This window comes from Columba livia, chromosome 15 (genome assembly GCF_036013475.1).
Source record: "Columba livia isolate bColLiv1 breed racing homer chromosome 15, bColLiv1.pat.W.v2, whole genome shotgun sequence".
Lineage (NCBI taxonomy): Eukaryota > Metazoa > Chordata > Aves > Columbiformes > Columbidae > Columba > Columba livia.
Window position 1 is genome coordinate 15524690 of NC_088616.1, and position 9831 is coordinate 15534520.

The 9831-nt window shown below is 51.9% G+C and overlaps 1 protein-coding gene across 3 annotated transcripts in view; it reads right to left on the bottom strand.

Annotated features, from left to right (window-relative positions):
- Positions 1-1717: 1717 nt before the first annotated feature.
- Positions 1718-9831, bottom strand: part of ELFN1 (extracellular leucine rich repeat and fibronectin type III domain containing 1) — a 105923-nt gene continuing 97809 nt past the window's right edge. For all 3 annotated transcript variants that reach the window (XM_065031472.1, XM_021290370.2, XM_005504518.3), the window contains exon 4: positions 1718-5278. In XM_065031472.1, coding sequence (XP_064887544.1) covers positions 2448-4838 — 2391 coding nt within the window. In that variant the 5' untranslated portion in view covers positions 4839-5278 and the 3' untranslated portion in view covers positions 1718-2447. The remainder of the gene's footprint in view (positions 5279-9831) is intronic.

The following is a 9831-nucleotide window of genomic DNA, read 5'->3' on the forward strand; positions in this document are numbered from 1 at the left end:
GAGACCATGAAACAGCACCAGGAGGTCCCACCACCATTTCCCCCATCCATCCTCACCGACCAGCTCCTGTTTCTCCAGGGGGCACTTGGGGTTTGCAAGAGAAGGTGGGTTCAGCTGAAGGGTTTGCTTTGATCCAGGTGCTACAGCTGAAATTTGGGGAGGGAACCACCATAATGTCATGGGACAAGAGTGGAGTGTTCCTCAGCTCCCCTGTCAGGTCCCGCTCACTGGAAGATGCAGCCCTGGGAAGCTGCATGCTGTGGGCAGGATGTGGGGCACCAGGAGGAGGCAGAGAAATGTGTCTTTGCTCACGCAGAGTGAATATATTCCTGGAGAAATTGCCTGCCTTTTATTATGAAACCCTGCTAATGGTTTGTTGTCTACACAAATAAGCATGGGGAATGAACTTCTGCACTTCCCAGCCTGTTCCGTGTCTTCCTGGCTCGGCTCTTTTCTGAACAAACATAACCTTTTGCAAGAATACCTGTCAAAATCACTTTGAAATAGTGAAATAACAGGATGGGATATGGTTTGCTTCTGGGCCCTAGCGCTCATCTGTCAGGACCAAGGATGTCCATCCAAAGAGATTTGTGAGCAGGATACAAGGGAAGCAGCAGGACCCCAAAGGGCTGCATTTGGGGAGCTCATTGCCACACTGCACTGCCTCACTGAGCTTCCACGCACCCCATGGGGGAGCAGACCACTCCCCAACCCCACTGTGGCCCTAATGAGACACAGAGGCTTGTGACTCAGCTGGAGCTAACTGGGGCAAAATTGTGTCCTTTCACCACCAGCATGGCCTGGGATTGCTTTCACAGCCTTCACACCCTCCTACTCCTCCTCACTCTAGGAGCGGGGCATCATCTGTGAGTATTTTAGAGGTGGAGCAAAAAGCTTTTGAGTCTTGGACATGCATTGGCCAGTAATGTTTGAGGGGCATGTGGCTGCTTGGGTGGACACCAGAACCGGACACAAAACCACCTCCTTCCCTTCCAGACGCGGTGTCCCAAGGGGTGCTCAGGGGCTCCCCAAGGGAAGCTGGACTGGCCTGTGGGCAGCACCTGAGGCTGCAGCTTCATTTGGGGTTATCTGAGGAGGAGAGAAACTGCAGGACGTAGGGTGGTGGAAGTCCCAAGAGTGAGGGGCAGGATCCCCAGGCCAGAGCCCATGCTCTCAATATGGTCAAGCTGTAAATGTTTAGTGTCGTCTCTCAGTGATGTTCTTCTCTGGAGAGCTGCAAGAGGGCTTCTGCGCTAAACCATCGCTGGCTCCTCATCTTGCAAGATAAGGGGATAAACCACCCCTGACCCCAAGGGTCACTGCTCTCCAGACATGTCTGTTTAGCGGGACATGACATAGCTTTTAATTTGCAGGAGAAATCCCCTTGATTGGTGGCACCTGCTCAACCAAGAGCCCTTTACTTCTCATCCCCTTCCCTGTTCTTGGTGGTGATGGTCTCCCACCTGGAACAAGGTGAGGGATTCTGCTTTTCCGGGTATGTGCCTTTTTTTCTTCATGAACACGGAAGCAATGAGAACTTAGACACAGACAATTGTTGGGAGAAATCAAAACCAAACACTTAAAAACCCAAACACACACCCCCCTTCAAAAAATATTGTGTCAACCAACCACCCACCAACCAACCAACAAAACAGTCCTTCAAACCAAGCTCCATCTCTTTCTCTAAAATCCATGATTAAAACCTGGTACAAACAGGTGAATATAGATATATATAGATATATATATTTTTAGTAGATGTAGTATAGCTTTTTTTTTTTTCTCCTCTCTCTTTCTCATTATACAGCAAACATTGCAAATATAGAAATTTTCTCTGTACAATTAATGACTTCAGTTTACAATGCAATGTGTGGTAAAACCTCTCAGTGAGTGAAAATGTGAACGGGCCTTCAACCGGGTAAAAGTCTAAACTGGAAGACTCCGTTTGCAAAAACAGCCCAAAGGATAGATCTCTTTCTGGTCTCTTTTTGGTTGTTGTTGCTGTTTTTGTTGCTGTTGATTTTGGAACGGAAGGAAGAAAGAACACAAACTGTTCACAAAGAATCCACAAAAATCACGGAATAGGGACTCATGCAATGCAATACTGGGAACGCCAGACCTCAGCTCTCTGCCCGCTCTTTCACTTTCTTTTTATATTCCATTTTTTCTTTTTTTTTTCTTTTTTTTTTTTTAAAAATCAAAATGAAAGAGTTTGTTTTGTAAAGTTTGTGTTCAAACTTGGTGCACGTCTCACCAACGTGAGGACATTTCAATATCTCGCTTTATATATTATATAGAATATTTATAGATTTCCATAATTTGTTCTCTCTTTTATTTTTTATATTTTTTTTTTTAATTTTATTTTGTTTCAAAGACAGTCTGAATAAAAATAGCTGCTGCGGATTTCTTTTGGTCCAGTTAGTGTGTTAAGTCACGGGTTGTGTGAGGACTCAGGACTTTTGCTGGGCAGAGACGCCCTTCCAGTAGTCTAAGATGTCGTGAAGATCCTCGTCTTTGGCAAACTGGACCTTTTTGCGTAGGGCATGGCCGGCTGCCATATACTCCTCTTCGTCTTTGTGCCGCTTGCGGTTGAGTTTGAAGCGCTCCCAGATGCTGTGCGATGGTTTGCAGGTGTACTCCGGGCTGGAGGTGTAGCTCAGGTTGTGATACTGAGGCGAGAGCTGGGAATAGGCCAGGTCTCTGGGGCGAGGACGGGTCAGAGGCTCCAGGATGGAAGGCTTTCGCCCCGCCATGCTGTCATGCTGCTCCCCTTGGTGCGAGCCAGGGTACGAGTGCCGGTGTTCGCTGTACTGACGGATCTTCTCCGCCTCTGCCCGCAGGATGGCCGCAGCTGGTGTCACAGTGAGGATGGTGTCGGTGGTGGGGGACGTCTTCTCGATGTATTTGGCTTCTGATTTGTGGCCCGATCCCTCCGAGCGGTAGGACCTGGGGCTCCGTATGGAGCCGCTGGAAGAGGTGCTGGAGCGTTTGGGGGCCGCCTCCATGCTGTGGTGCCGCTGGAGAGGGTGGTTGTAGCTTTCCTTGTAGACAGGGGAGAGGAATCCATGCTTACTGGGGATCTGCTCTGATAAGAGGACCAGCTGAGGCTCCACTGTGGAGACTGCCCCCGATTTCACCCCTTGGAAGGAGGTGGACTCAGATTTCAAGGCATCGATGCAGTTGTTGATGATCTGGTTCACCTTGTCCACCTCCTTGGCAATGGTGGAGATCTCGGCCACAGAGCTCTGGGTGTCCGGTGGCAGGGACAGCTCGCAGTCTCGCCTCTCTGGCTGCTCGCCTGTCCTCACCTCCATGTAGTTGCCCTTGGTGGCCTTAGGGGTCTCGCTGCTGTCAATCAGCTTGTACTGCTCGATCTCGCCAGCAGAAGGCAGGTAGGGGATGCGGGTCACTGTCTCCCCGCCCAGCATCTGTCCCTGGGACAGCTGGGTGATGCTGGTGGTCTCCATTTCTGGCCCATATTTCAGCTCAATGATGGTCTTCTTCATGCTGCCGGCAGCCTTTTTGTGCTTCTCCTCCTGCTGGCGCCTCTTCCGGAGACAGTAATACACAACGCCCAGGACAATCACCATGCCAAAGAGACAGCCCAGGATTGTCATGATATAATGAGTGGCAGTGGAAGGGGTGGGCACCGGCTCCTTGCGGCTGGGTCTGGTGGGTGTGATGGTGACACAGGTGTGGTTGTACTTGGAGTATTGGTGGACAGAGACTACACAGTAGGTGTAATCTCTTTGTGCTACTAGGTTGCTCACGGTGATGTTCTCCTCCTTCTTCCTGAGCTTGGTGATCATGGAGGAGAACCCGTTTTCGAACTGGGAGAGGATGTACATCTTGCTGAAGGGGTAAGGGATCTGCACGGTGAGGACGGCCGAGTTGTGGTTGAGGTGCTTCACCTGGATGTTGGGGCGCACCTCCGTCTCACCGATGGGTGTGAAGAGGGAAAACTGTGGGGTCGTGCCATCACCAGAGGAGCAGTCCTCCTCAGAGCAGGGGCTTTCAGAGGGCGCCGTGGTCACCTGGTACCTGGGAGGGATAAAACGAGGGATCACAGTGTAGGAGCCACCGGTGCAAAGGGAAGAGAGCATGCTCAGAGCATTGCGGTAGCCAGTCCGGCCTTGGCCTAACAAGTAGTAGCCCGTGTAGTCAGGTGGGGAGTCGCACTGCATCCGGTCGTACGTGCGCGTCATGTTGGTGAAGGCCTCCAGCCATTGCAGGAAGCCAAGGAGCTCGCAGGAGCAGTAGAAGGGGTTACTGTAGAGTTCACAGACAGAGAGCTTGTTTAGGCCCCTAAAAGTGTTGCTGTCGAGTCTTTGGATCCTGTTCATGGACAGGTCAATGTTCACTATGTTGGGGCACTCCCAGAAGGCATTGGGGGTGACGGACTCAATGAGGTTGGCCTGGAGATAGAGGTACTCCAGCTTCCCCAGGCCCCGGAGGATGCCCTCGGTGAGGTTCCTCAGGCGGTTGTAACCCAGCTGCAGCACCTGGAGGTTGAACTGTCCTGAAAAGGCACCATCCTCGATGTAGGAGATCTCGTTCTTCGTCAGGTTGAGGTATGTCAGGTTGCCGAAGCGGCTGAGCGAGGCGTACTGCACGCTCTTGATCTTGTTGTCGTTCAGCCGCAAGTCCACGATGGTGCTGTTGATCTGCTGGGGGATGGACTCGTAGGGGGGCTGGTTTTGGCTGCAGATGGCCAACCAGACGAAGCCCTTGTCCCCCTCAATGAGCCAGCAGTCTGCCCGCACCCCACCGCTGTGCAGGAGCGAGACAGCTGCCACGCAGACACAGAGGGCTGACGTCGCGGCCCACCGGCGACCTGCCATCTGGAAGGGCGGCGAGGAGAAGGGGCTCCTGGTCTGCTGGAAGCGGGGAGCGGGACAGGGACTGGGAAGACGTGGGCTAATGCTTCTTGGGCAGCTTCGCTCGCCTCTCCCTTCTCCTCATGGCTTGGAGACAGGGGGGAAGCGTCCGTGGAGAAAGCAGACCTCGGTGCCCACAGTACTCGGCAGCCACCGGCCAGGGGCTGCTACCAAGGCCGGGGTGGCTGAGGCTGGTCCCACATCACCAGGTCTCTGGCATCTCAGGGAGGGAGTCATGAAGTTAGGTGCTCGTGCGGAGGAGTCCCTCTGGCTTACAGACGAGCCTTCTTCTCACTTCTTATAGTACCTCTCCTCGTTTTCTTTTTGCTGCCCATCGTGACACTGGTCCCCATCGCCACGTGGCTCCGTGGGTCTGGCTGTCCCCACTTGGTCTCTCAGCTCACCTGCACAAAACAAAACACAAGCACAAACTAAACTGAAAGGAATGACAGTGTTTAGAGGTGTTGGAGATGCATCCAACAACCCTTTTCGCGTCAGGCACTTGCCTTCTAACTGGCTACCACCTTTTAAGGAGCCTTTGGTCTATTTGGGTACTGATGCCAATGGTGTTTGGCAGCATGAGGGAAGGTGGTCACTGACCATGCAGGTCATCATCCTGTGAGCACGTTGTCCAGCGTCACATTATAGGCAGAGGAGAGACCAAAGTACATCCAGGGCACCGTTCGTCTGACCTATTTAGGTGTCTACCTTATGAGGAGAGGAGTGATGCCCCAGAAGTGTCTGTTCCTCTCCACTGAGAGCAGGTGAAGTCTAGACAACTCACTCTGATGTAGATTTGATGCTGCAGCGTTTTGCTGAGGGGAATCCTAACTGTCTCGTGTGCTGGTGTGCGCAGTGGCGGTGCCCACGGAGGGGGATGCGGACTGAGGATACTGTGTCTCTCTGACTGCATTGCTGCATGGCGCCTAGGATAAAGCTCAGCATCAAGTGCCTGTCCTGTTTCTGGGAACCTGAGTAGTAGTTTCAGGGCACTGTTTGACCACAAAACACACTAGTGTGATCGTCCACCATCCGATGATCTTGTCTGCCGTTGAGGCTTGCTGCCTATCTCCAAGACCTCTCTCTCCCTCATGGGTGAAATGATGGAGAGGTGGGGAGATTTCCCCTCTAGTAAGAAACAGCGGTTTGAAGACCAGGAAGAGTCTTCACTAGACACAAACCTACATGGCTTCTACTTCCTTTTGTAATTTCTTAGGAAAACAGGAAGGCAAAAGTGGAGAGGAGGGGACTGCATGCGTATCAGCATCTCCTGGGTCATGCTTCTCCACAAGAGGTTGAAAATATCATCCGCGGACATCTCTGCTGCCAAACAGCTCTCTAGCCTGGTAGGATAGATGTACTGAGGTGTTGTGGCAGAGATGGAGTTGCCCACAAATAGAGAGAAAACATCATGGCCTATCTAGGAAAATCTTTCTTGGGACTTGCACTGGGAACAGGAGCTGTGGTTGTCTTCCTTGTCCCAGGGCAGACTGTAGGACACAAGGAAGACACCACCAGCACTCCTCGAAAACACAGCTGGTAGAAACCGGTGGTTTCTTGGACACCAATGAAGGAGACAGGGGCACATCTTACATCTGAATTGTCTTTCATTGGATTTGCAAAAGAATATAAACCCAGAAATTGGTTTCCAAACCATTTCTCAGTGCCCAGGCAGTGAAGAGACTGTGCTGGATGCTTCACATCTGAAAATTCCATGAGGCTGATTGTCAAGGGGTGTTTAGGGACAGATGCCATAACCTCACCCTTGTCCTGAAGAAACCAGGTTCTTTTCCACTTTCGATACCAGGCAATGAAGCAGACTGTGTTTCACTGCAGAGATCCCTGTTAACCATTCAGTTTATACCTGCGTAAACAGGTCAGTCATAATAAGCAGTAAAACAGTTTATTTGTTCTTTCTGGATTGTGAGCAATGAGTCTATTCCCTAGTGGCACAGTTTGGTTTCCATTACATGAATAACAAGATCTGCTCTCACATCAGCTCTCTGCACACGAGACTCTCCAGCCACCTTGTCCTCCAGCAGACAGCCCACCAGCTGCTGGGGAGGTGAGGCTGTAAGGACCCCAAACACCAGACACCCAGGGTCCCCGCGGAGGGCAGGGTGTGCGGTACACCCTTCTTGCAGGCTGTACTGTCTGCGGTGGTTGTGCAGTTGTGTGCGGGTGAGATGTACCGGCCCTAAGATGATGCTTCTGTGGGGCCCTGCTCCAGTATTGCAGGTCTCTCTCTCTGCCTCCCCAGTGCCTGGTGCTGTCCTATCCCAGCTATGCTTGGCAGAAGGCTCAACAAAACCAGGCTTTTCAAAAGCATATTAGAAATGGGGCTTGGTTGGAAGGGATGCAGAGGGCCAGGCAGCTGAATCTCAGGTGTCCTCCTTCGTAGGGGTAGAAACCTAGACATTCACATGCTTTTACATTGCTGCTCCAGCTGAAGCCCTTATATCACCGCAGTGATACTGATACTGTGGGTAACCCCATTCTGGGGAACAGTACCTGCTGCACTGGCAGGAGCACATTCGCAAGGATGTGCTGTCCCTTCACTCGGATGCTTCACCAGGACCTGACAGCCCATTTTGATGTAGCCAAGTCCTTGAAGGCAGTGAGGAAGAGAAGAGGGACTGTGGTCCCCAGGGTGCTCCAGGTGAGTGCCCCCACTTACCGCCTCCCCAGCTGATGGGGAGCACGGGCTGCAGTGCCAGGCTGAGAGCCGTCTGCTGCTACATCCCTCAGGGCACCGGGCAACTCAATTAACCTCTCTGTGCTCCAGTCTCCTCTCTGGTACCGTGAGATAATGATAGCGCTTCACAGGGCTGTGGGAGACGAAAATCCCAGCAGATGTGTTGTGCTGCAGGTGGAGCCTTTCCCTCCAGCTGCAAGCTGGACTTTAGATGTGCCTGCTTTCCTCTGCCACAGGGACCAGCCTGGTCTCTGGCTCCTCAGACTGCCTCCTGGGGGGGTGCACATTGTCCCCAGGGGTGTGGGACAAGGGTACTCCTGTCCTGCAGAGCCATCAGCAGTGGCTTGCCACAGCTGTCTCTTTAAGATGGCACAGAGGATGCTTTCCTTGCCTGCTGCCCTGCAGTGCTTGCCCTCGGTGTGAGCATCTCCCTGTCCTCCTCTGTGGGCTTGTGCATCATGGGGACATCCCGCAGACAGGGGAATCCCTGCCAAACCGAGACAGCACAGGCAGCAGGGCATGATGCATCCTGGCATATTATTTTTAGCAAGTATTTATTGTCTCCTCTTACTCCCATTTTGACCCAACCATCGTCTCTGGGCAACCTTGTGTTTGGGATTGCTTTGCAGAGCCAAACCAGCCTTTTTCTTGCAGAGGAAGGTTTCTTGTCACTCCCCCCTTGGGAGGCTGTGGGCTGCAGCCTGTGTCTGAGGGCATTAGCTAATGGAGCAGGACCATCCTGTGAGCAAAGAGCAGAGACAGACCCTCATGGACCTTGTCAGGCTGATCCCCTGTAGCCTTCTCATCACCCATGTGCCTCCCTCATCTAATTGGAGGTGTCGGGGGTGAAGAAGAGGGATGGTAAATGATTCAAATATGGTCAATAAGGCTCCTGCTGTGTGTCTTCTTTCCTGTATGTTGCCTATCAGACAAGTCCTCCCCAAAAACAGAAAGGAGAAAAGGCATTTTATCAGCAGCCTGAGTTTAATTTCAGTTCATTAAAGCAAGTAGTTTGCTGGCTTATTTGCTTTGCAAAGTGTGAAAGAAATGACATCATTAAGGAGATGTAAGAGAGGAAAGAGGGGCTTATCTCCCTTTTTATTAGATTGCCAGGACATGACTGGGGAGTGGAGAAGTGCGTCTTGTTGCTTTGCACGGAAGGGAAAATCGTTCATCTTTGTGGATTCTGAAAGCCTCCTCCCCAGCATCACGCCGACACGGGTGTGCGTGGGTGTACGCCTGCGTGTCTGTGCTGCGCCACCAGCCATGGCCGAGCATCCCGCGAGGCAGGACGGGAGCAGCGGTACTCAGTGGTTCCCGACTCATCTCCCTGTAGCAGCAGATAACAGACATCCAGGAGGTTTCTCCTTCTTCCCTTTTCTACCTTTTGCCTGCTCTCTAATCTCCCTTTTCGGTTCTGCTTCTGAAGTCTCAGGTTTGAATCCTGCAGGTTAGAAATAAAGCAGCTGGCTGGCTGAGGAGCCTTTGCTGTCCCTGACCTGCTGCAGCTGTGACGTGTCTCTGGAGAACCAAGGAGAGATCCCTCTGCCTCTTCCTCACAGACTAGATAAAAATCCATAAGAAGAACCAGTGCTTTAACCCTCCTGCCTGCCTGACTTGTTTTTGCCCAGCTGTCCTGGTTTTATCATCCTGTTAACACTATTGCACATCACTTTTCCACGTCCTCTGACCCTTCACAGATCTACCTGAGAACGAACCACCTACAACTCCAATGCAAAAAACAACCAGGGAAGTGGAGATTTGGGGTTCTCCTTCATTGACTGATAAAGAAGAAAAAGAGGGGAATGAAGGTAATGTGGAATAGCAACAATCTGAAATGATGAATTTAATCTAAACCATACTTTGAACACTGACACCATGCAGATGATGACAACAGTCCATGTCCATGGGGAGGACACGGTACCTACTCAGTATCCTGCAGGAAACATCATTCCTGCACAGTTCCCTGTACCCTGCAGACACTGCTGTATTTCCCTTCTGCTTTCATAAGGTGCCATGGTTTGTCCAGCTGAGATGATGTCAGGCTTCTGTGTCTTACAGAGGGCAGCAAAGGGGCAACGACAACTCCCGCATACCTTGCTGCTTCTACGCGTTGCCTCATCTCCAGTATCCTTACTGAAGCCTGGATCTGTCCTTCTCCCTGTTGATCCTCAGCCCTGACCCACGATGTCCTCCACTCCTACCTGTCCCTGCTTCCCCAGCCCTGGGCCCCATCACCAACCCAGCGGCCCAGAGGGACCT